Source organism: Anser cygnoides, unplaced genomic scaffold (assembly GCF_040182565.1).
Source record: "Anser cygnoides isolate HZ-2024a breed goose unplaced genomic scaffold, Taihu_goose_T2T_genome scaffold_71_1, whole genome shotgun sequence".
Classification (NCBI taxonomy): Eukaryota; Metazoa; Chordata; class Aves; order Anseriformes; family Anatidae; genus Anser; species Anser cygnoides.
This window is the reverse complement of record NW_027103085.1, coordinates 314,331-339,401: the sequence shown is the minus strand read 5'-3', so window position 1 is coordinate 339,401 and position 25,071 is coordinate 314,331. Positions and strand designations below refer to the sequence as shown.

At 50.8% G+C, this 25,071-nt stretch overlaps 2 protein-coding genes across 12 annotated transcripts in view; one reads left to right on the top strand and one right to left on the bottom strand.

The window, feature by feature from the left end:
* LOC136789573 (adenosine 5'-monophosphoramidase HINT1-like) overlaps positions 1–25,071 on the bottom strand; it is a 77,148-nt gene that overhangs the window by 7,754 nt on the left and 44,323 nt on the right. The window contains exons 1-4 of one of the 8 annotated variants that reach the window (XM_066989621.1): positions 14,566–17,260; positions 13,039–13,144; positions 10,745–10,791; positions 1,239–1,520 (exon numbers count right to left, since the gene is read on the bottom strand). In XM_066989621.1, the coding sequence (XP_066845722.1) occupies positions 1,499–1,520; positions 10,745–10,791; positions 13,039–13,144; positions 14,566–14,708 (318 nt within the window). In that variant the 5' untranslated portion in view covers positions 14,709–17,260 and the 3' untranslated portion in view covers positions 1,239–1,498. The other 7 variants (XM_066989619.1, XM_066989620.1, XM_066989616.1 and 4 more) reach the window with 7 other exon arrangements.
* LOC136789574 (uncharacterized) overlaps positions 1–25,071 on the top strand; it is a 266,555-nt gene that overhangs the window by 223,429 nt on the left and 18,055 nt on the right. The window lies entirely within an intron of this gene.

Genomic DNA, 25,071 nt, shown 5'->3' with positions numbered 1-25,071 from the left:
GCAGATTATCCTGAGTGTCATCACACGTCACTTGCAGGGCAAACAAGCGATCAGGCCCAGTCAGCATGGGTTTATGAAAGGCAGGTCCTGCTTGACAAACCTGATCTCCTTCTATGACAAAGTGATGCGCTTAGTGGACGAGGGAAAGGCTGTGGATGTGGTCTACCTTGACTTCAGTAAGGCTTTTGACACTGTTTCCCACAGCATTCTGAAGAAACTGGCTGCTCATGGCTTGGACTGGCATACGCTTTGTTGGGTTAAAAACTGGCTGGGTAGCCGGGCCCAAAGAGTCGTGGTGAATGGAGTTAAATCCACTTGGAGGCCGGTCACTAGTGGAGTCCCCCAGGGCTCAGTACTGGGGCCAGTCCTCTTTAATATCTTTATCAATGATCTGGATGAGGGGATTGAGTGCACCCTCAGTAAGTTTGCAGACGACACCAAGTTAGGTGCATGTGTTGATCTGCTCGAGGGTAGGAAGGCTCTGCAGGAGGATCTGGATAGGCTGGACCGATGGGCTGAGGCCAACTGTATGAAGTTCAACAAGGCCAAGTGCCGGGTCCTGCACCTGGGGCACAACAACCCCAAGCAGCGCTACAGGCTGAGAGATGAGTGGCTGGAAGGCTGCCTGGCCGAGAAGGACCTGGGAGTATTGGTTGATAGTCGGCTGAATATGAGCCAGCAGTGTGCTCAGGTGGCCAAGAAGGCCAACAGCATCCTGGCTTGTACCAGAAATAGTGTGGCCAGCAGGTCTAGGGAAGTGATTGTCCCCCTGTACTCGGCTCTGGTGAGGCCACACCTCGAGTACTGTGTTCAGTTTTGGGCCCTTCACTACAAGAAGGACATGGAGGTGCTCGAGCGAGTCCAGAGAAGGGCAACGAAGCTGATGAGGGGTCTGGAGAACAAGGCTTACGAGGAGCGGCTGAGGGAGCTGGGATTGTTCAGACTGGAGAAGAGGAGGCTCAGGGGAGACCTTATCGCTCTCTAGAGGTACCTTAAAGGAGGCTGTAGCGAGGTGGGGATTGGTCTATTCTCCCACGTGCCCAGTGATAGGACGAGAGGGAATTGGCTAAAGTTGCGCCAAGGGAGGTTTAGGTTGGATATTGGGAAGGACTTATTTACCAAAACGGACGAAGATCTTTTCGTGCATTTCCATACATTACCATTTTGATGGGACTGTTCTTTAATATATTAAAGGTTACTATTTTTATAAATTACTCTTTAGCCAGAAAGAATTTATAGCAAGTCGATTAGTTTATTGAGTAAGCGATCAGCAAGCAAAACAGCGCTGGGCGGCCGGGGAGTCCATGCTCCACCAAACGGCACGCACCCTCCCCCTTTCGCAGTCCCCTTTTATCATCAGGTTCTTCCGGGGTTACGTGGCCCCTTTCTAGTACTGCGGCTGCGTCGATTGGTGCTAGGGGGTCGTCTCTGTCCCTCTGGTGGTCGCGCGGATGAAGGCAGTAGTCTTCCTCTGCTTAGTTTGCAGCGCTTCTCCTCCTTATTTGGTCATGTTAGTTTTTCTTAAGATAGGGCAGTGGGTTATCGGGTTGGCAATTGTACTGTTTACACAAAGTTCTCTTAACCTTATATCCGAGACATCAACAGGCAGGATGTCTCAAGGTTTTTACCGCCGCTTGAGCAACTCCTTTTGTTCCCTTCTTAATATAGCCATGAAAAATAATGAACAAACATTTCTTATACATCACACTATGGGTCAGTCTGGAATCTTCCTTCAGACCACTTCCTCATTCTTGCTTTCTCCTGTCTCCTTTGTTTTCTTTAGCTCAAGATTACGGTGGTACAAATAGGCCTGCAGCAGACCATTCCTTTATTGGAATCAATGTCTGCAAATTTATTAGGGTGGGACTTTTTGTGTAAATTGCAAGCAGAATTGGTATGTTCCTCTGAAGGTATAACTTTAAAACTTTCAAAACAAAATGTTCAAAAAATAATGATGGGAATTTCACCCCTTGAGAATCTCCTTGTAACACAAGACCTATGGGCAATTAATAAATGAGTAGTGATACCCCACGCGGTAGTCCCTGATCCATCGACTATGATAACCTTGATACTGGCAGATACAAAATATTTTTCTGTACTTGATTTGTGTGCAGCTTTCTTCAGGATTCTCAATATTTATTTCCTTTTACATGGAAGGGGTGACAAATGACATGGACTAGAATACCACAAGGCTTTGCAGGATCATCTGTGCTATTTTCAAAGATTTTAGTTACAGACTTGTAGAGTGTTGAATTACTGAATAATTCTGTGCTGATTCACAATGCTGATGATTTGCTAAGTGCTAGTTCAAATACAGGAATTTGTGTAAAAGATACAAAGGCTTTACTGGTTGCTTTAGTTGAAAGAGGCCACTGGGTTTCCCCAGATAAATTACAGTTTTGTAAGGAAGAAGTGGAATATTTAGGGTATTTATAATCTGAAAAAGGCAGGGAAATATCGGGCAAATAAAAAACATTCAGGATATGCTCAGGCCTAAAACAAAGAAAAAAGTGAGAGCATTTTTAGGAGTTGTAGGATTTTGCAGACCCTGGATACCAGCCTTTGGAGAAATAGCTGATCCATTGGTGGCCTCTGCAAAAGCAGACACTGAAGGACTTCAGATTTCGATAAATCATTCATAACTCTGAAGAAAGCCTTGATGGCAGCACCTGCACTCAGAATGCCAAATTACGTAAGCCCTTCCATTTACTTGTAGAAAGGAATGGCCTCTGGAGTCTTGGCTCAAAATTTGGGAGGGCGAATGTACCCAGTTACTTATTATTCAGTCCAGTTGTATCCAATTATTAAAGAGACAGCAGGATGTATTAAAACAATAGCCTCAGCAACACCGTTGGTAAGAAAAAAATATCAGAACATTGTGTTAGGACATCTGTTGCGGAACTGATTTTTCACAACTTGAATGTAGCAGCAGTTTAGGATTTATTTTATACTTTTATGGTAAATAACAAGGTTAGATGGAATGATTTCTAACAGCACTTAATATTTAAGCATCAGCATAAATTTAACACAATGATTTCAACAGAATTTGCTACAATAGAAACAGCAACTTAGTTAAATGAGTATGGCAAGGTTCACCTGAGACATATTGCAGGGTCCTGGGGTGTTTCTAAATCCAATCACACACTTCCAAATTAACCCCTAGAGTAAATTACTCACCCTGCTTCCTCGTCAGCATTTGTCCATCTGAGCTTGTTGCTTGAGGAGTGAGCCCAGAGATACACTGCCCCTCAGGGGGTACCCTGAGACATGTCCCAGCTCAAGGGGAAATAGAGGGTGCGGCCCGCTGAGGTCCTTGTAGAGCTCAAATAAGCTTTTCTCCAGCTGTTGTATTTATAAGATAAAGTGATTGACTTGTAGTGAAACTCAGATTCCTTACCATGTTCTGGAACTCCAATGTGCAAGGAATGGTCACATCGAATCCTACTGTGGCTCATAAGCCTGAGCAAGACTTATGTCAATCACAGAATGTTAGGGATTGGAAAGGACCTTGAAAGATCATCTAGTCCAATCCCCCTGCCGGAGCAGGAACACCTAGATCAGGTCACACAGGAACGCGTCCAGCTGGGTTTTCAATGTCTCCAGAGAAGGAGATTCCACAACCCCCCTGGGCAGCCTGTTCCAGTGTTCTGTCACCCTCACCGTAAAAAAGCTTCGTCTCACATTTAAGCAGAACCTCCTATGTTCCAGCTTGCACCCATTGCCCCTTGTCTTATCTTGAGATGTCACTGAGAAGAGCCTGGTTCCGTCCTCCTGACACTCACCCTTTACATATTTATAAACATTAATAAGGTCACCCCTCAGTCTCCTCTTCTCCAAGCTAAAGAGACCCAGCTCCCTCAGCCTTTCCTCATAAGGGAGATGCTCCACTCCCTTAATCATCCTCGTGTCTCTGCGCTGGACTGTCTCAGGCAGTTCCCTGTCCTTCTTGAACCGAGGGGCCCAGAACTGGACGCAATATTCCAGATGCGGTCTCACCAGGGCAGAGTAGAGGTGGAGGAGAACCTCTCTCGACCTACTAACCACACCCCTTCTAATACACCCCAGGATGCCATTGGCCTTCTTGGCTGGCTGGCTCATGGTCATCCTGCTGTCCACCAGGACCCCCAGGCCCCTTTCCCCTATGCTGCTCTCCAACAGGGCAGTCCCCAACTTATAGTGGTGCCTGGGGTTGTTCTTGCCCAGATGCAGGACTCTACACTTGCCCTTGTTACATTTCATTAAATTTCTCCCCGCCCAACTCTCCAGGCTGTTGAGGTCTCGCTGGATGGCAGCACAGCCTTCCAGTGTGTCAGCCACTCCTCCCAGTTTAGTGTCATCATCAAACTTGCTGACAGCGCACTCCATTCCCTCATCCAAGTCACTGATGAATATATTGAACAGTACTGGTCCCAGTACCGACCCCTGAGGTACTCCACTAGATACAGGCCTCCAACTTGAGTCCATCCCATTGACCACAAGTCTCTGGCTTCTTCCCTTCAGCCAGTTCACAGTCCACCTCACTACCTGATCATCCAGACCACACTTCCTCAATTTAGCTGTGAGGATGCTGTGGGAGACGGCTTTACTGAAACCAAGATAGATCACGTCCACTGCGTTACCATCATCTATCCACCTGGTCAAGTGCAGTAGTAGAGCATACTCAGCACAACATCCATTGACTGTAACCACCCTATGTGACGTCAAACTGATGTTAAACAGGACGCGCAAACAGGACAGGCTTGGCAGTTAGTGCAGGCAGTTTGTGCGGGGCAGTTCAAGCGGGGCAGGGAGGAGCGCAGGGAGGATCCTCTCCTCCTTTCCCACCTCCCTTTCTCTTCCTCTCCTCTCCTTTGGGAACTCTGCCTCTTACAACTTATAATTTTAGTGAGGACCACACACAGCTCGGCTGCCACGAGGGTCCTGGCAGAGAGGTGAGCAAAGAGCGAGGCTTCCCTCACCGCATGAGTGTCATTTGGACAGCGCGATGTGTCACTGCCCACCAGGTCCAGGGAGGAGATGCAGAGCAGAGCACCCCATTGAAGGTACCGTAGAGAGTACTAGCGAGCCTGCTGGTTTGCCGTAGCTGCACCCCGGCGGAAGGCTATTGCCAAGAAAAGTGTGGAGACGCAGGCAGAGGCCCCACTAACATGTGAGTGCACAGGTCTCTGGCTGCAGCGAGTGCCAGAGCCTGGCCCTTGCAGTGCAGTGGGACGAAGACAACACCTGCGTCAGATGCGACCAGGTGAATGATTTACTCAGCCTAGTGGCTGACCTGAAGGAGGAGGTGGAGAGGCTGAGGAGAATTAGGGAGTGTGAGAGGGAGATAGATTGTTGGAGCCAGTCCCTGCCAGCCCTGAGGCTTAGGCAGCCAGCAGAGGCTCCGTGAGAAGCCTATCACCCCCTACCACCTTGCAAACAGGTAATAGGAGGGGACCAACAGGCAGAGTTCCTGCTACAGTGAACCTCCTCTCCTCCCCCTAACAATGATGGTGATGAATTGGGGGACAGGGGGCAATGACAAAAGGTCCCTGCTCAGTGTTACAAGCATAGCAGGTGCACCTGCCTGGTGATTCCCCTACCTCCCCAGCTGCCTCTGCAGAACAGGTACACTGCTCTGCAAGGACAATGGTGAGGATGATGGTTCTTCCTACTTGGAGGTGTCACCAAAGTCTAATCAGACTACCCACTGCATTAAAACCTCCTCAGTAAAGAATAAAAGATGGGTCATTGTCATTGGTGACTCACTGCTGAAGGGAGCGGAAGGCCCGATATGCAGACCAGACCCGCTACACAGGGAGGTTTGCTGCCTCCTGGCGGCCCGGGTTAAAGATGTAAGGAAGAAGCTTCCTTTGCTAGTATGGCCCTCAGATTATTATCCTCTTTTGTTGTTTCAGGTAGGCAGTGATGAAATAGGAAGAACTTCTCTAAGGACTATGAAGAAGGACTTCAGAGCCTTGGGGTGACTGGTCAAGGGTTTGGGAGCACAAGTCCTGTTCTCCTCTATCCCTCCAGTTATCTCCTCCAGTATCTCCTCTATCCCTCCAGTATCTCCTCCGAGCCTGGTGTCACCAGTGGGGGGTTTGGGTTTTTTGACCTTGGCTCGATTTCCATGATACCAGGCCTGCTGACAACAGACAGAAATAACTTATTCCACTGGAAGAAAAGTGTTTTAGGATGGGAGTTGGCAGGGTTCATTGACAAAGCTTTAAACTAGGTATGAAGGGGGGTGGGGGTGAAACTGGGGTTACTAGAAAGGAGCCTGAATCTTGCCTGAATCATGTCAGTTCTTGTGGGTGAGGAATGTGCTAGCAAGACCTTGCAGTCTTGTGTCTTGGTGAAGGAGGAGGAGGACATAACATTTTGCAGGAAGGACACAAGGGTTGGTGAGAGGTTGGTTACTATGGAAACACCTGAGTATGGTCAAGAGGGTATTAGGGCTTCTCCTGCCCAAAAGGTGGCCCAGCTGAGGTGCATTTACACTAATGCACGCAGTATGGGTAACAAACAGGAGGAGCTGGAGGCCACCATGCTAGTAGGAAACTATGATGTAGTTGCCATCACTGAAACCTGGTGGGATGATTCCCATGACTGGAGTGGGACTGTTGATGGCTACAAACTGTTCAGAAGGGATAGACGAGGAAGGAGGGGAGGAGGAGTTGCCCTCTTTGTTAGGAAGTGGATAGATTGTGAAGAGCTGTGCCTGAGAAACAGCCATGACCAGGTTGAGAGCTTGTGGATGAAAATCAAGGATCCGTCCAGTAAAGGACATCTAGTGGTTGGGGTCTGCTACAGGCCACCTGACCAGGGGGAGTCTGTTGACGAGGCCTTCTTGCTTCAACTGCAAGAACTGTCACACTCACAAGCTCTTGTCCTGATGGGGGATTTCAACCACACGGATATCTGCTGGGATAGCGGCATGGCGGGTTCCAGACAATCCAGGAGATTCCTGGAGTCTGTTGAGGATAACTTCCTGGTCCAGGTAATAGATGGACCGACACGAGGTGAAGCCTTACTAGACCTGGTGCTCACCAATGCGGAAGAGAGCATTAGAGAGGTTAAGACTGGAGGCTGCCTGGGCTGTAGCAACCATGCCCTGGTGGAGTTTGTGATCTTGAGGAATATGGGTCTGGCAAAAAGCAGAGTCAGGACCCGAAAATTCAGGAGAGCAAACTTCCAGCTGCTCAAGGAATTACTGGCTGGGATCCCCTGGGAAACAGTCCTTAAGGGCATAGGAACGGAACAGAGCTGGCAGCTCTTTAAGGACACCCTTCTGAGAGTGCAAGAGCCCAAGCAGAAGAAATCAAGCAGAAAAGGCAGGTTACCAGCATGGCTGAGCAAGGACCTGCAGCTTAAACTGAGGGAAAAGAGGGAAATGTACAGGAAGTGGAAGCAGGGTTGTGTAGCCTGGGAGGAATACAGGGGTGTCGTCCGGATGTGTAGAGACGGGATCAGGAAAGCCAAGGCACAGATGGAGCTGAACTTGGCAAGGGATGTGAAGAATAACAAGAAGGGGTTCTACAGCAGAAGGGGTTCTACAGATACATAGGCAGGAGGAGACAGGCCAAGGAGAGTGTTCCTCCTCTGATAAACGAGAAGGGAGAACTGTCTTCCTCAGACATGGAAAAAGCTGAGGTACTCAATAAGTGCTTTGCCTCATTCTACACTGGTGGTCAAGTTTCCTATCTCTGTCAGAACCCTGAAATTCGAGGAGAGGGTGAGAGGAGCGGATTCCATCCCACTGTGACAGTGGAACAAGTCCTGGACTGCCTAATGAAATTGGATGTGTACAAGTCCATGGGGCCAGATGGTATACAGGGTGCTGAGAGAGATGGCTGATGTGGTTGCCGAGCCGCTCCTCATCATATTTGAAAAATCATGGCTGTTGGGTGAAGTCCCTGGTGACTGGAAAAAGGGAAACATTACTCCCATTTTTAAGAAAAGGAGAAAGGAAGACCCGGGGAACTACACGCTGGTGAGCCTCACCTCTGTGCCTGGGGAGATCATGGAGCAGATCCTCCTGGAAGACAGGTTAAGGCACGTACGAGATAAAGAGGTGATCTGAGACAGCCAGCACGGCTTCACCAAAGGCAGATCTTGCCTAACCAATCCGGTGGCCTTCTACGATGGAGTGACAGCATCGGTGGACAAAGGAAGGGCGATGGATATCATCTACCTGGACTTGAGCAAAGCCTTTGATATGGTCCCTCACCACATTCTTCTCTCTAAATTGGAGAGGTATGGATTTGAAGGATGGACTGCTGGGCGGATAAAGAATTGGTTGGCTGGTCGCAGCCAAAGGGTTGTGGTCAACGGCTCTATGTCTGGGTGGAGGCCGGTCACAAGCGGTGTCCCTCAGGGGTCGGCCTCGGGACCGGTGCTCTTCAACATCTTTAGCAATGACACAGACGACGGAATCGAGCAAGTTTGCAGATGACACCAAGCTGAGCGGTGCAGTCGATACAACAGAGGGAAGGGATGCCGTCCGGAGGGACCTGGACAGGCCGGAGAAGTGGGCCCATGAGAACCTAATGAGGTTCAACAAGGCCAAGTGCAAGGCGTTGACCTTGGGCTGGGGCAATCCCAGGTATTTCTATAGACTGGGAGAAGAAGAACTTGAGAGCAGCCCTGCGGAGAAGGACTTGGGGGTCCTGATGGACGAGAAGCTGGACACGAGCCAGCAGCGCGCGCTTGCAGCCCGGAAGGCCAACTGTGTCCTGGGCTGCATTAACAAAGGGGTGGCCAGCAGGGAGAGGGAGGTGATTATCCCCCTCTACCCTGCTCTTGGGAGACCCCACCTGGAATACTGCGTGCAGGCCTGGGGCCCCCAGCACAAGAAGGATGTGGAGCTCTTGGAAAGGTCAGTCTCACCTCCGTCCCTGGAAAGGTGTTGGAACAGCTGGAAAGGTGTTGGAACAGCTTGTTCTGGATGCCATCTCCAAGCCATTGGAAGAGAAGGAGGTTATGAGGAGTAGTCAGCATGGATTCACCAAGGGGAAATCGTGCTCGACCGACCTCGTTGCCTTCTATGATGGCATCACCAGCTGCGTTGATGGAGGGAGAGCAGTGGATGTCATCTACCTTGACTTTAGCAAGGCTTCCGATACTGTCTCCCACGACGTCCTGCTAGCAAAGCTGAGAAAGCGTGGGATAGACGAGTGGACGGTAAGGTGGGTTGAGACCTGGCTGACCGGCCGAGCTCAGAGGGTGGTGATCGGCGGCGCAGAGTCCGGCTGCAGCCCTGTGACTAGCGGTGTTCCCCAGGGGTCGGTGCTGGGTCCGGTCTTGTTCAACATCTTCATCGCCGACCTTGACGAGGGAATAGTGTCCACCCTCAGCAAGTACGCCGATGATACAAAGCTGGGAGGAGTGGCCGACACGCCAGAAGGCTGTGCTGCCATTCAGCGAGACCTGGGCGGGCTGGAGAGCTGGGCAGGAAGAAGCCAAATGAAGTTTAACAAGAGCAAGCGTAGAGTCCTGCACCTGGGAAGGAACAACCGCGTGTATCAGTACAGGCTGGGGGATGACCTGCTGGAGAGGAGCGCTGCGGAGAAGGACCTGGGGGTCCTGGTGGACGACAGGTTGACCATGAGCCAGCAGTGTGCCCTGGTGGCCAAGAAGGCCAATGGGATCCTGGCATGCGTTAAAAGGAGCGTGGCCAGCAGGTCAAGGGAGGTGATCCTCCCCCTCTACTCTGCCCTGGGCAGGCCTCGCCTGGGAGTACTGTGTCCAGTTCTGGGCTCCCCAGTACAAAAAGAGACAGGGATCTCCTGGAAAGAGTCCAGCGGAGGGCAACAAAGATGATACGGGGCCTGGAGCATCTCCCCTATGAGCAAAGACTGAGAGACCTGGGTCTGTTCAGCCTTGAGAAGAGAAGACTGAGAGGGGATCTTATCAATGATTACAAATATCTTAAGTGTGGGAGACAGTGGGACTTGGCCACCCTCTTTTCAGTGGTTTGTGGGGATAGGACAAGGGGCAACGGCCAAAAACTAGAGCACAGGAAGTTCCGCACCAACATGCGAAAGAACTTCTTCACGGTGAGGGTGATGGAGCGCTGGAACAGGCTGCCCGGGGAGGTTGTGGAGTCTCCTTCTCTGGAGATATTCAAGGCCCGTCTGGACGCCTACCTGGGCAGCCTGCTCTAGGGAACCTGCTCTGGCAGGGGGGTTGGACCCGATGATCTCTTGAGGTCCCTTCCAACCCCTACGAATCTGTATATACAGGAGTAAAAATACACGTGTTGATAGCGATAGGACAAGGGGGAATGGTTTTAAACTAAGACAGGGGAGATTTAGCTTAGATATTAGGAGAAAGTTTTTCACTCAGAGGGTGGTGAGGCACTGGAACGGGTTGCCCAGAGAGGTTCTGGATGCCCCATCCCTGGAGGCATTCAAGGCCAGGCTGGACGCGGCTCTGGGCAGCCTGCTCTAGTGGTTGGCAACGCTGCCCAGAGCAGGGGGGTTGAAACTAGATGATCTTTAAGGTGCTTTTCAACCCATGCCATTCTATGGTTCTATGATATGCTCTTTGAAAGCGTACAGGCTAAAGGAAGGGTCAAATTGGTGCCTCGGGGGCAAATTTCTTCGCCTTCTACGGTTGTCTAACAGTGCCTATTAAGCAAAGAGATTACCAATCATCTTCCTCCTCTACTTTCTCAGGAATTAAACACCTTTTGTGAAAGACTACAAGCGCTGATAGCATTAGCTAGACCGACTGGGGAACAGTTGAACACGTAAATACTTACTCAAGGTCCATTTGCACAGGTTTCTTTGAGCAGTTCCATCGGCTCTTCTACGTCAACAAAACAGACCAATGAAAGAGACCAAGGACAAATACAGAAACAGAACAGTTGATCAAGTGCCAATTTAAGAAGCTTTCCCTGAAAGGGCAACAGCATCTCCACCTCCACCCACCCCTCCCTTCCCTTCCCTTCCCTTCCCCTCCCCTCCCCTCCCCCCCCCCCCCCCCAAGTAGTTGACTTCCACAACTATTTTCATCTGACCCCGCAAACGGCAAATTCTATATTACTTCGAGTAGAACAAGGGCTGTTTCTTGTTTCGGTTTGGTTTTTATCATTCAGCTTCTTTGAAAGACTTTAGTCATTCACAGCTGCAATCGTTAACCCCGCAAACAGATCCAGTAACAAAGATCATTCCTCCTGCTAAGGAATCGAGTTTCTTTGTGAGGAACGGAGTCACAAAAATCATTTCATTAGCAAGTTTCAAACACTAAAAATATTTAATAGCATTTTAACGCTCCCACGCTCCAGTAAGCCTTGAACGTAACCGCAATTAAACAAGGAGCACAGCAAAGCCAGAGGTCTAACAAAGCACGAGAGGTGATCGCATTTAAACGCCTTATGGTGCCTTTAGCTAATCCTTCTTCTAGTTCCTGAACAACAGACTTCGTTTAGAAAAAAAGATTCTAAAAATACATACAAAAAATAAAGGGAACGGCAGCCGAGTCTTGAACGTTCAGAAGCCGACTCAAGCATCCCAGAGCCTTCTACGCTTTGAAAAGTGTCTGTGGGAGAAATTACTTCTCGAAGTTGCGAAACCCACGACTGAAAAGAAAGCGGTAGCAAAACTCCTACGGTAGTCAAGAACAGGCTGACAAGCACCTGTCAGAAATCACACCGGGCAGAGTTTATTCTGCCTCCTCGGGACAGGGGCAGACAACAGACGATGCCTGGAAGCTTTCTTCCAACCTTATTCTTCTCTGGTTCTACATCTGCCAGTCCTCGATGCGGCTGTTTCGCAATAAAAGCACGCCCTTTTATTTGGGAGCAGGGGGAAGATAGCAAGGCCTCAAACACACAGCACATCCTAGATCGTATTAGGGAGATGGAGACCCACAGGACCGCCGAGCGCTTCTATCTTCGCGTTTCAAATGACTGGGCAAACCACCATCTACACGACACTGTCAACAGACCGAAACATTCTTTTAACTTGCAGAACTATTTCCATCGGCAAGACACACAAGACAGAGGTCATATCCCCATGCTCCATCTTTATTGTGCAAGTGCTGCTCAAAGCTCTTTATTACCCTCCATAGACAGCCGTCCAGGAAAAAAAAAAAAATCATACATCAACAGGGGCTAGATTGATGGGCAACATATGAAACCTACTCGGCGGCGACCCGTACGCGTGCAGTGACGCCTGCGGTGCAAAAACCTTAGCCAGGAGGCCGGCCCAACTGACCGCCACCCAGAATACGTAGATGTACACGACAGCCCGAAGGGCCCGAGGGTGGGCATTCACAGCCATCCGGAATCCATTGGTCAGGTCCAGGTTAGCAGCACACTTCTTGCCAACAACCATTACACGCCCAAGAAGCTGGAAAAAGGAAATAACGTTACCTAACATAACGTGCCACAACGCACAGAACGAACGCGAGCGGAGAACCATCCACAGAACACGGTTAGCTAATCCTTCACGATTCAACCGCTGCTCTTTGAATTACCCTCTAGACAGGAACAGACTACAAAACAGTCACAGAAGCTAAATTTGTCTCGGGGGTTAAAGCCCCCGTCATAGCTTCGGGCAACGTAAGCCGCTCTGGCGGAAAATAAAAGCTTCACGGTGCCTTTTCTTTTGCGTGGCCTCACAAAGCCTTGGAACTTGACTTGCATAGCTAACAGCGAAACAAACACCCAGCGCCGCTCAACCAGCTTTCCCTTTCCTCGCCTCTGACCTGCCCAAACCCCAAGCCCTCTTCTGCATAGTCAAAGTACCACCGCCGCTGTCTGGAAACCGTGAAAACGGGCATCAGACCGTACTTCGGAACAACACTGCTTTTTGCACTACAAGCGCGTAGCCGGAGACCAGCATCGCTTTATATCGCCGCTCTTAGTCAAAAAGCTCAACTCCATTACAAGCTAGAGGCAAAAGACTACAGCATCGGAAAACCCAAAATAGCCTACTGTGCGCCCCTCCGCAACATCCAGAGGAAAAGAGGGGACGGGAAAGAGTCTAGGAAGTTACAAACTAGTTACAGGTACAGCCAGCCTAGCGAAAAGAAAGCTCCCACAGTACTCACGGGTCCGCCAGAATCTTCTGCTTCACATAACCGGACAACTGCCTTCTCAGGAAGGACTAGGAAAAAACACTGGAGCCTGAGGCGAACTATCACGGAACGCAAGGCGCTGGAGGAAGAGTAAACAGTTACAACGCAGTCAGCTTCAGAGAAAGGCAACAGCTTAAGCAAATCACTATGCCCCACCGAACTCGTCCTACCGAAGCAGATTATCAGGTACCCCAAACGCGCACGACAAAACAGCGATTCTTCTTAAGCGATCTTTGAATAGGCAAAGTTCTCTACCTTCTACACGCAAAACACACAAGCGGCAAACAATTGCTAACTGTCCTTCAGTTATGTCCAAATATTGCCTCGGCCAGAGGTAGGAAGGCATCTTCAAAGAACCCGGAGTAATCCGGCTGAGGCTGTATAAACTCTCCGTCCTCGATAACGCCACGTACTCAGGGGAAAGAACATTCCAAGTTAGCCCGTTACGGCCGGCTCTACGTCAGACACCTCCAGACCGAGGCCAAGGTATCACCTGCGAAACACGAATACCACCGATCTGTAGGAAACCATCGACTCGCAACTAATTGCGAGGGAACTCCCCAAATCACCAGCAGACAGAAACTGCATACGGCACCAGAAGCAGGATCCAGCACGCAAGGTGACGGGGGCAACGAGACAGCCGAGTACTTCAGATTAGCGACTTCCGGCAGTTTTATTTATTTTAGATGCGACTGAAACAGCGCCGATAAGACTCGATTCCACAGATGCTTTGCACTTCTTACTCACCATCGCCTTTCACTGCGCGACAATCGAGAATTACAAGCCTTCCTCACACTTCTCCCCCCTATAACATCGCTCAACTGTGAAACAGGCCTTCGGTACAGCGAGCTAAGCAAATTCAAGACCATTCGCTATAGCCAACTACACTCCAAAAGCAGTTCTAAGTTCCCCCCCCGCCTCAAGTGAGGACCAGCAGCCTGCGGGATTGACTGGCTTCTAGATGTTTAAGAAAGCTAGGAAAAGCTGCAATTCTTCCCTTTCACAAGCCACTTTGGAGAGAGCGTGCGCTCGCGTGCGCGGTGGGGGTGGTGCCATAACCAAAGCCTAGCACGGCCGAGCCGGGGCGTCTCTAGAACGCTGTCACGAGGCGCATCAAGACCTGCGTTTCTGCTACGCAGAAATGACTGATTACGGTCACTACTGCGATGCTCGCTGCCTATACGCAGGCAGTCCGAACCCCCAAGGAGACCGACTGCGCCGGCGACCCAGTACGCGCCGTGGCACCCCGGGGGCAGGCGGGACGCGCACCGAAGAAGCGCGGGGTTTTAGAGGCGCTGCAGTAGAGAGCGCCACGAGCCGGAGAGACCCCGACCGACCGACCGACCGACCGACCGTCCGTCCGTCCCTCCCTCCCGCAGCAAGGCCACCACCCGCCCTGCCGCACTCCCGGGACCCGCGACGGGCCCTCGTTTCAGAGGGCCTGCGAGCGGCCGAGGGAAGGAAGGAAAGAGAAGACTCGCACGACGACGCCGCGGCTACCTCCTCGCCCACGACCGCTCATCCTCACGGAGAACGTTGGCGGGGACCTCCTTGCCCTTGCAGGCGACCTCTCCGAAAGCGGCTGCAGCGGCAGCGCCGCCGCCGGGCCAGGCGGCCTGCGCCCTAACGATCCCGTCGGCCATGACGGCGCCCGCTCGGTACAACGCCCCCTCCCTTCCCGCACTCGGCCCGGCCCTCCGCGGCGCTCATTGGGCCGACAGATCGCCGCCGACCGCTCCCGCGCCTCGATTGGCTGCCTCGCCTGCCCTCTTCCCTTGTCCCCGCCCTCTCGGCGGCTCCGCTCCCGTCGACCCGGTGCTTATCGGCGCTCAGGGAGGTCGCGTGCCCTCGGGGCGCGGAGGGATCCGACCGGGAGGGAGGAAGTGGGCGCCCGAAAACGGGCTGGGCGGCTCCGCGGAGGGAAGCCGGGCCCTGCACGGCTGGGAAACGAGCTCCACAGAACGGTTGCTCCGATCATAGAATCATAGCATGGCTTGGCTTGGCAGGGACCTTACTTAAAGATCACCTAATTCCAACCCCCCCGCCCTGGGCAGGGACACCTTCCACTAGACCACGTTGCTCAAAGCCCCATCCAACCTGGCCTTAAACACTTCCAGGGACGGGGCATCCGCCACTTCTCCTGGCAACCCGTTCCAGTGCCTCACCCCCCTCTCAGGAAAGAATCTCTTCCAACTATCCAGTCTAAGTCTACCCTCTTTGAGTTTAAAACCATTACTCCTTGCCCTATCGCTCCTCTCCCTGACAAAGAGTCCCTCCCCAGCTTTCCTGTAGGGCCCCCCCTTTGGGTACTGGAAGGCCCCTCCAAGGTCTCCCCGGAGCCTTCTCTTCTCTCTCCAGGCTGAACCACCCCAACTCCCTCAGCCTGCCTTCCTGGGAGAGGTGCCCCAGCCCCCTGGTCATCTTCGTGGCCCTCCTCTGGACGCGTTCTAGTACGTCCCCGTCCTTCTTGTGCTGGGGGCCCCAGAGCTGAACACAGTACTTACTCTAGGTGGGGCCTCACAAGAGCACAGCAGCAGAGAGGGAGAATCACCTCCCTCGACTTGCCGGCCGCCCTCCTTTTGATGCGGCCCAGGATACGGGTGGCTTTCCGGGCTGCAAGCGTCCATTGCATTGCCGGCTCCGGTTGACGAGCTTCTCATCAACCAACGCCCCCAGGCCCTTCTCCTCAGAGCTGCTCTCCATCCATTCTCCGCCCAGCCTGGATTCGTGCTTAGGATTGCCCCGGACCAAATGCGGGACCTCGCGCTCGTAGCCCCAACTATTATTTATGACCCTATCAGCTCCACCCCAAACACGCTGGTGGCTTTTGGGCGCTGCTCCCCGCAGGCAGATCCCCGCTTTTGCCAGGGCAGGCCTTACCTTTTCAGAAGTTGCTCCACAACCTTCCCTGAGAGCCCCACTTCAACTGCTGGTGTTTCTAAGGGGGAAAGCTGCACCTCCCGCGCAGGGGGTGGCGGGGAGGAATACAAAGCCTGTGCTCAGCCCTGGCACATCACAACTGGGTTTGTGCTCAGCTGGGGAGGAGGCTTCTGGAAAAATAGGCAGTGCCCCCCAAGGCTGCCCAAGCGTGGTCCGCGGTGCCCTGCAGCAGCCCCAGGGAGAGCGGAGCTCAAACTGGCCCGACACGGCGGCAGGGACGTGGCCGTCCCCACACGCGCGGTTCCTGCCTGAGTAGGCCACAGCGCTTCTGCCTCTCTGACAGGCTTGGAGGGTAACGACATCAGAATACGCTCGCTTTAGTTTGAGGTTCCAGGCGCTACTGCCATCGGGATGGCACACGGGGACGGGGCTGGGGCTGGGGCTGGGGGCAGGCAACCACAGGCAGCTTTAACATCTCAGTCCTCCCCGTCGGCCATCTCCCAGCTACCACGCGGGCCACTCAATGCGACCAGACACCAATTCACCCAAGGCAACAAAAATATTTACAGAGCTACACCTCTCTTCGTAACTGTTTGTTGTTTACGGCTGAAACCAGTCCTGGGATAGGATATGCCACCTGGACTGAGCAAAGCCTTTGATATGGTCCCTCACCACATTCTTCTCTCTAAATTGGAGAGGTATGGATTTGAAGGATGGACTGCTGGGCGGATAAAGAATTGGTTGGCTGGTCGCAGCCAAAGGGTTGTGGTCAACGGCTCTATGTCTGGGTGGAGGCCGGTCACAAGCGGTGTCCCTCAGGGGTCGGCCTCGGGACCGGTGCTCTTCAACATCTTTAGCAATGACACAGACGACGGAATCGAGCAAGTTTGCAGATGACACCAAGCTGAGCGGTGCAGTCGATACAACAGAGGGAAGGGATGCCGTCCGGAGGGACCTGGACAGGCCGGAGAAGTGGGCCCATGAGAACCTAATGAGGTTCAACAAGGCCAAGTGCAAGGCGTTGACCTTGGGCTGGGGCAATCCCAGGTATTTCTATAGACTGGGAGAAGAAGAACTTGAGAGCAGCCCTGCGGAGAAGGACTTGGGGGTCCTGATGGACGAGAAGCTGGACACGAGCCAGCAGCGCGCGCTTGCAGCCCGGAAGGCCAACTGTGTCCTGGGCTGCATTAACAAAGGGGTGGCCAGCAGGGAGAGGGAGGTGATTATCCCCCTCTACCCTGCTCTTGGGAGACCCCACCTGGAATACTGCGTGCAGGCCTGGGGCCCCCAGCACAAGAAGGATGTGGAGCTCTTGGAACGGGTCCAGAGGAGAACCACTAAGATGATCAGAGGGCTGGAGAACCTCTCCTATGAAGAAGGAGGGAACTGGGCATGTTTAGCTTGGAGAAGAGAAGGCTACGCGGAGACCTCATTGCCGCCTTCCAGTACTTGAAGGGAGCGTATAAACAGGAGGGGGAATGCCTGTTTACATGTGTTGATGGTGATAGGACAAGGGGGAATGGTTTTAAACTAAGACAGGGGAGATTTAGGTTAGATATTAGGAGAAAGTTTTTCACTCAGAGGGTGGTGAGGCACTGGAACAGGGTGCCCAGAGAGGTTGTGGATGCCTCCATCCCTGGAGGCATTCAAGGCCAGGCTGGATGCGGCTCTGGGCAGCCTGCTCTAGTGGTTGGCAACCCTGCCCATGTCCAGGGGGTTGAAACTAGATGATCTTTAAGGTCCTTTTTAATCCAGGCCATTCTATGATTCTATGATTCTGTGATTCTATGATTCTATGTTAACTAAATGTGCATCATGAGTGTTGAGTTTTTAGAGGCTCCAGAAATGCAAATTGCTGTTGCTGACAGCAAACATCCTTTTGAGAAGATGCGGCACCTTGAACCTGGCTACCTTGTTACTGCTACTGGATGAAGGGGAACCACATCATGACTGCATGTAACCCAAAATCAAGAAAAGGTAAGAGCAGACCTTACAGATATATGCTGACAACTCAAGACTTGACTCTTTGTAGATGGTTCATTTTACGATCTGGAAGGAAGGAGAGTAACAGGGTATGCCATCATGACTGAGAATGAGGTATTAATAGCAGAGCCCAGTTCTCCTGAACATAGTACTCAAGCAGCTGATATGAAAGCCCTGACAGAAGGCTGGAGGGAAGCACAAGGGAAGAAAGTGTACATCTGTAAGGACCTGAAATATGCTATTGGCATTTGCCACATGCTGTGTGGCCCTGACCTGGCAGTCAGCTAAGCACCACACAGCTGCTTGCTCACTCTCTGTCCATGGTGGAATGGAGAAGAGAATCAGAAGGAAAAACAAGTAAAAGTTGTCGGTTGAGATAAAGAAAGTTTAATAGGACAGGAAAGGAAAAAAAATACACAAAACAAGTGATGCACAAAGTACTTGCTCACTACCAGCTAAACAATGCACAGAAAGTCCCCAAGCAATGGCTGCCAGTCCAGATCCACCTGAGGCCTTGTGGGATTATGGAGAATGCATATTCCAAATTACAGTCTGATTCTTACCCCTCTCTACCACGTGACCTGTAAGAACGATTTCAAGTGGGGTCCCAAGCAACTACAAGCCTTTGGAAAAATTAAACAGTCCATGCAATAGCCCTTGTGACAGTTCGGGCAGGAGAAGATGTAAAAAATGTTCTTTATACTTCAGCAAGGGAGAATGGCCCTACCTGGAGCCCCTGCAAGAAAGCATCAGGAAAGACTCAAGGTCAACCCCTGGAGTTTTGGAGTCGTGGATACAAAGGATCCGAGGCCTGCTACACTCCAACTGAAAAAGAGATATTGGCAGTATATAAAGGGGTTTGATCTGCTTCGGAAGTGGTTGGTACTAAAGCACAGTTCCTCTTGGCACCCCGATTGCTGGTGCTGGGCTGGATGTTCAAAGGAAGGGCCCCATCTACAACATATCACAGAATCACAGAATCGTCTAGGTTGGAAGAGACCTCCAAGATCACCTAGTCCAACCTCTGACCTAACACTAACAAGTCCTCCACTAAACCGTATCACTAAGTGCTACATCCAAATGTCTTTTAAAGACCTCCAGGGATGGTGACTCAACCACTTCCCTGGGCAGCCCATTCCAATGCCTAACAACCCTTTCAGTAAAGAAGTTCTTCCTAATATCCAACCTAAACCTCCCCTGGTGCAATTTTAGCCCATTCCCTCTCTTCCTATTACCGGAAACGTGGGAGAATAGACCAATCTCCACCTCGCTACAGCCATCTTTAAGGTACTTACAGAGAGTGATAAGGTCCCCCCTGAGCCTCCTCTTCTCCAGTCTGAACAATCCCAGCTCCCTCAGCCGCTCCTCGTAAGCCTTGTTCTCCAGACCCCTCACCAGCTTCGTTGCCCTTCTCTGGACTCGCTCGAGCACCTCCATGTCCTTCCTGTAGTTAGGGGCCCAAAACTGAACACAGTACTCGAGGTGCGGCCTCACCAGAGCCGAGTACAGGGGGACAATCACTTCCCTAGACCTGCTGGCCACACTATTTCTGGTACAAGCCAGGATGCTGTTGGCCTTCTTGGCCACCTGAGCACACTGCTGGCTCATATTCAGCCGACTATCAACCAATACTCCCAGGTCCTTCTCGGCCAGGCAGCCTTCCAGCCACTCATCTCTCAGCCTGTAGCGCTGCTTGGGGTTGTTGTGCCCCAGGTGCAGGACCCGGCACTTGGCCTTGTTGAACTTCATACAGTTGGCCTCAGCCCATCGGTCCAGCCTATCCAGATCCTCCTGCAGAGCCTTCCTACCCTCGAGCAGATCAACACATGCACCTAACTTGGTGTCGTCTGCAAACTTACTGAGGGTGCACTCAATCCCCTCATCCAGATCATTGATAAAGATATTAAAGAGGACTGGCCCCAGTACTGAGCCCTGGGGGACTCCACTAGTGACCGGCCTCCAAGTGGATTTAACTCCATTCACCACGACTCTTTGGGCCCGGCTACCCAGCCAGTTTTTAACCCAACAAAGCGTATGCCAGTCCAAGCCATGAGCAGCCAGTTTCTTCAGAATGCTGTGGGAAACAGTGTCAAAAGCCTTACTGAAGTCAAGGTAGACCACATCCACAGCCTTTCCCTCGTCCACTAAGCGCATCACTTTGTCATAGAAGGAGATCAGGTTTGTCAAGCAGGACCTGCCTTTCATAAACCCATGCTGACTGGGCCTGATCGCTTGTTTGCCCTGCAAGTGACGTGTGATGACACTCAGGATAATCTGCTCCATGAGCTTCCCTGGCACTGAAGTCAGACTGACAGGCCTATAGTTTCCTGGGTCCACCCTCGGGCCCTTCTTGTAGATGGGCGTCACATTTGCTAGCCTCCAGTTGACTGGGACCTTCCCTGATAGCCAGGACTGCTGATAAAGGATGGAAAGCGGTTTGGCCAGCTCTTCCGCCAGTTCTCTCATTAGCCTCGGGTGGATCCCATCCGGCCCCATTGACTTGCGTACATCTAAGTGCTGTAGCAGGTTGCCAACCATTTCCTCATGGATTATAAGGGCCACATTCTGCTCACCATCCCCTTCCACCAGCTCAGGGTACTGGGTATCCAGAGAACAACTGGTCTTGCTGCTAAACACTGAGGCAAAGAATGCATTAAGCACCTCAGCCTTTTCCTCATCTCTTGTCACTAAGTTTCCCCCCGCATCCAGTAGAGGATGGAGATTCTCCTTAGTCCTCCTTTTCGTGTTTATATATTTATAAAAACATTTTTTGTTATCTTTAACAGCAGTAGCCAGATTGAGCTCCAGATGAGCTTTGGCCTTTCTAATTTTGTCCCTGAACAGCCTTACAACATCCTTATAGTCCTCCTGAGTGGCCCGCCCTCTTTTCCAAAAATCATAAATCATTATGATCTTTTCCAAAGATCATAAACCCTCTTCTTTTTCCTAAGCTCTAGCCACAGCTCTCTGTTCATCCAGGCCAGTCTTCTTCCGTGCCGGCTTGTCTTTGGGCACGTGGGGACAGACTGCTCCTGAGCCTTTAAGATTTCCTTCTTGAAGAGTGCCCAGCCTTCCCGGACTCCTCCGCCCTTCAGAACTGCCTCCCAAGGGACTCTGCCAACCAGTGTCCTGAATAGCTCAAAGTCTGCCTTCCAGAAGTCTAAGACAGCAGTTTTACTGATCCCCCTCCTGACTTCGCCAAGAATAGAGAACTCTACCATTTCGTGGTCACTCTGCCCAAGACAGCTCCCGGCCACCACATCTCCCACCAGTCCGTCACTGTTTGTGAACAGAAGGTCAAGAGGGGCACCTCCCATGGTAGGTCACTAACCAGCTGCATCAGGAAGCTATCTTCCACGCTCTCCAGAAACCTCCTAGACTGCTTCCTCTGAGCTGTACTGTATTTCCAGGATACATCTGGGAAGTTGAAGTCCCTCAAGAGAACAAATGCTGGCGATTGCACGACTTCTGCCAGCTGCCTTTAGAACTCCTCATCTGTGTCCTCATCCTGGTGGTCTATAACAGACCCCTACCAGGATGCCTGCCTTGTTGGCCTTCCTGCTGATCCTAACCCATAGGGACTCAACCTTATCATTCCCAGCCTCAAGTTCCACAACATCAAAACACTCTTTAATATAGAGAGCCACACCACCACCCCTTCTGTGCTGCCTGTCCCTTCTGAAGAGCCTATAGCCAATCATTGCAGCACTCCAGTCATGGGAGTGGTCCCACCACGTTTCATAGCTTGCCTGTTGCACAGTGGCTTCCACCTCAGGCCATTGAGGAAGAGATCATAAAATCATCAAGGCTGGAAAAGACTTCAAAGATCATCTAGTCCAACAGTCCCCCAACGACCAATATTACCAACTAAAAAATGTACCAAAGTACCAGATCGAACCTTTTCTTAAACACCCCCAGGGACAGTGACTCTACCACCACTCTGGGCAACCTGTTCCAGTGCCTAAATAAATGCAACATACAGGTGGGCTCGTGATCAAGGGGTGGACCTGACCATGGACACTATTGTACAGATTTTCCATGACTGTGAAACATGCTTCAATCAAGCAAGCCAAGTGGTTAAAGCCTCTCTGGTATGGAGGACAATGGCTGAAATATAAATATGGAGAGGCCTGGCAGATTGTTTACATCATAGAATCAGTTGGACTAGGAGGGGTAGAGGATTTGATACAAACCCTATACAAATCCATGAAAGGATTTACAGGGCAAGGGGAGCAGGGAGGAACAAAGAGGGGGGTAGATAGAAAAGGAAATAAAGGGGGCCAGTTGAGCATAAAACAGGGACAGTCTGTCTGAGCCCTGCACCTCAAGACTGCCATCTGTCCTATCTTTTTATATCTTCTGATTAAATCATTTTCTTAACTATCTCTCTGTGTTATCTGTAGGTTTGTGCCTGGTGTACCTGGCCAATAAGCACACAGTCAGAATCTACATGAGTGTAATTAATTCTGCAGAATCAAGTGCTTGGCAAGCACACCTCTGACTTGAAGCACCATTATTTATACACAGCTAACTTGTGAAACTCTCTCTCTAGCTACTTCTGATTGGTTGTTTTAGCTCATCTAGCTTATTTGCTATTGAGCATGCATGTTAAAGAGGAAGGGGGGGGGATCAAATCTCACATTTCTATACATTTCCATTTCGATGGGTGTGTTTTTAATATGATAATGACCTTTAATGAGCAAAAGGTTACTATGGGTCAGTCTGGAATGTTCCTGCAGCTGTTTTCCTCCTTGCTTTCTTGTTTTCATCCCTTATCTCCTTTGATTTTGCTAGCTCAAGGCTACTGGTCTTGTTTTCTTCAAGGTTTCCTTGTTTTCTTCAGCTCAGGACTGTTGTCTGATAAAAAGTTCTAATTTGTTACCCATTGTGCAGTGAACCAATCCACACCCTAGGTTGAAATATTGTTTATTTCAGAATTGAGCAAGTCTGGGTACCAGGTGGTTTCCCACAAAGCTATCAAACCTAAGGATTTTCCAGGCCATTCTTTATACAATCCCTTATCAATACGTTTACATGTTTGTACAATCCCCTAGCCTCTGCTTGGTTATGTAATTAGCATACTGCTGCCATGACACAATCATTCTGTGCAACCTCAGAGAGGAAGGGTCCCTTGTTGGGCTGGGGTCTCCCAGCCTAGGGGTGTGATTTTTACTATTATAATGAGGATGGTTCACAGATAGTTCACATTAGAATACTCTTAATCTTTGTTTTTCAGCCAACTAGTTAGGTTGATTGGTGATGAATTCAAGGGCATAATTCAGGATGTTTCCCTCAAGAATGTCAATGTAATGGTCTTCCTGATTAGCAGTGCCTCAGTTAATCATCCTTTAGACATCTCCAAGGCCTGGGTCATCTTGCCTTTTCCTCAAAGTACATATTTTATCTCTTTCACACAAAACAGAATTAACTATACACTGGTATCAGGACTACATTTGCATGTTCTCATTCTCTATCCCATGGATATGTGTGCTGCAAGGACTAAGTGACAGCTACTCATGAGATCTGTGTGTGTGGTTGGTGCCAGCTGCTGGAGTCAGACCCGGGGTATAGGTGCCGCTGGCCTGTGGTGTCATCGGCTGCAGTGAATGAGGGTCCTAGTGTCAGTTGTTGGAGGGGCCATAGCTCTCTGGATCTAGGGAGGGTCCTAAAGACCTTGAAGCTGGAGTACCAGCTACTGGGGGGATCGTCATGAATGGACTGGGTGTCAGCTGCTGGAGTCAGACTGAGGGTGTAGGCAACCCAGCTACTAGAGTGAATAGGGTCTCAGAATCAGCTACTGGATTGGCAGGAGTACTTAACCTCCAGCCACTAGCGCAGGACCATTTTTTGTCCTGAAAAACAGATACTGGGAGGGACTAGCATTAGTGAGAGGCTCAGTACTGTGGCTGGAGCAGGACAACAGGTCACAGCCTGCATGCCTGGTGCTGGCTGCTGGGGGAGGGGTGCCAAGTGTCTGTATTTTCCCCAAACCTGGTATGCATATGTATACACTAGCCAACTTCCTGCTGGACTAGCTGGTGGGGGACTTGTGAATGTGGAGTGCCTGTGGGACGAGCGTGTGAGTGCTGCATGTGAACATCAAACTGGACCAACCAGTGAGCAGAGGACCTGTGAAGTGGGTGGGATCTAGGCAATGGTACCAGGTGGACAGAGGGGCCATGCCGGTACTTGACGAATCTGTGACTGTGCATGTGCTTGCGTTGTGTGTGTGCCTTCACTAGTGACCTATTGTACCAGATGAAGGGGGACTTGGCTGTCTATGTTTACATTCTATGTGAGTCCTGTATGTAGGTGCTGTTGAAGACAGTGCCTCATCTGTGTCAGTTTGTGTGTGACTAGCCGTGTTAGTGTCCTCTGTGTGTGTGTGTCTCTGGGATACATGCTAAGCTTCACTGTTGGTTGAACCTGCAAACAGGAAAGTGGCAGCCGCCTCTCTCAGCCTAAGCAGAGACCCCAGGTCCCTGAGTCACTGGGCTGGTCTCCCTGAGAAAATGTGGGCATAATGGTGTCAAGAAATGTCTGTCAGCCAATCACAGAGCAATATGAAAACATATGGGGAATGACGCTGTCAAAAGTGGCAGCCACACTGTACGTAATGACAGTAGGCTTCCTTTACTGGTGTGCTCCCAGGTACACTGATAAGGGTGACTAGTCCTACCAGACAGTCGCAAGGCTACCTGAGAACATATGGGTATGACAGTGTCAAGAAATGTCCATCAGCCAGTCGCTGGAGTATGAAAACACATGAGTTATGTTTAACAAAATAGTAGCTCCCTTCAATAAAATGGCACCTGTAACAAAATGTCAGCCCCCTCTGTATGTAAGGGAAGTGCCTTCCCGGTCTGATATACATTTGAGTAAACAAGTAGGGTGGTTAGTCATAGAATCATAGAGTATCCAGAGTTGGAAGGGACCCATAAGGATCATCAAGTCCAACTCCTGGCACCGCACAGGTCTGCCCAAAAGTTTAGACCATGTGACTAAGTGCACAGTCCAATTGCTTCTTAAATTCAGACAGGCTTGGTGCAGTGACTACTTCACTGGGGAGCCTATTCCAGTGTGCGACCACCCTCTCGGTGAAGAACCTCTTCCTGATGTCTAGCCTAAACTTCCCCTGCCTCA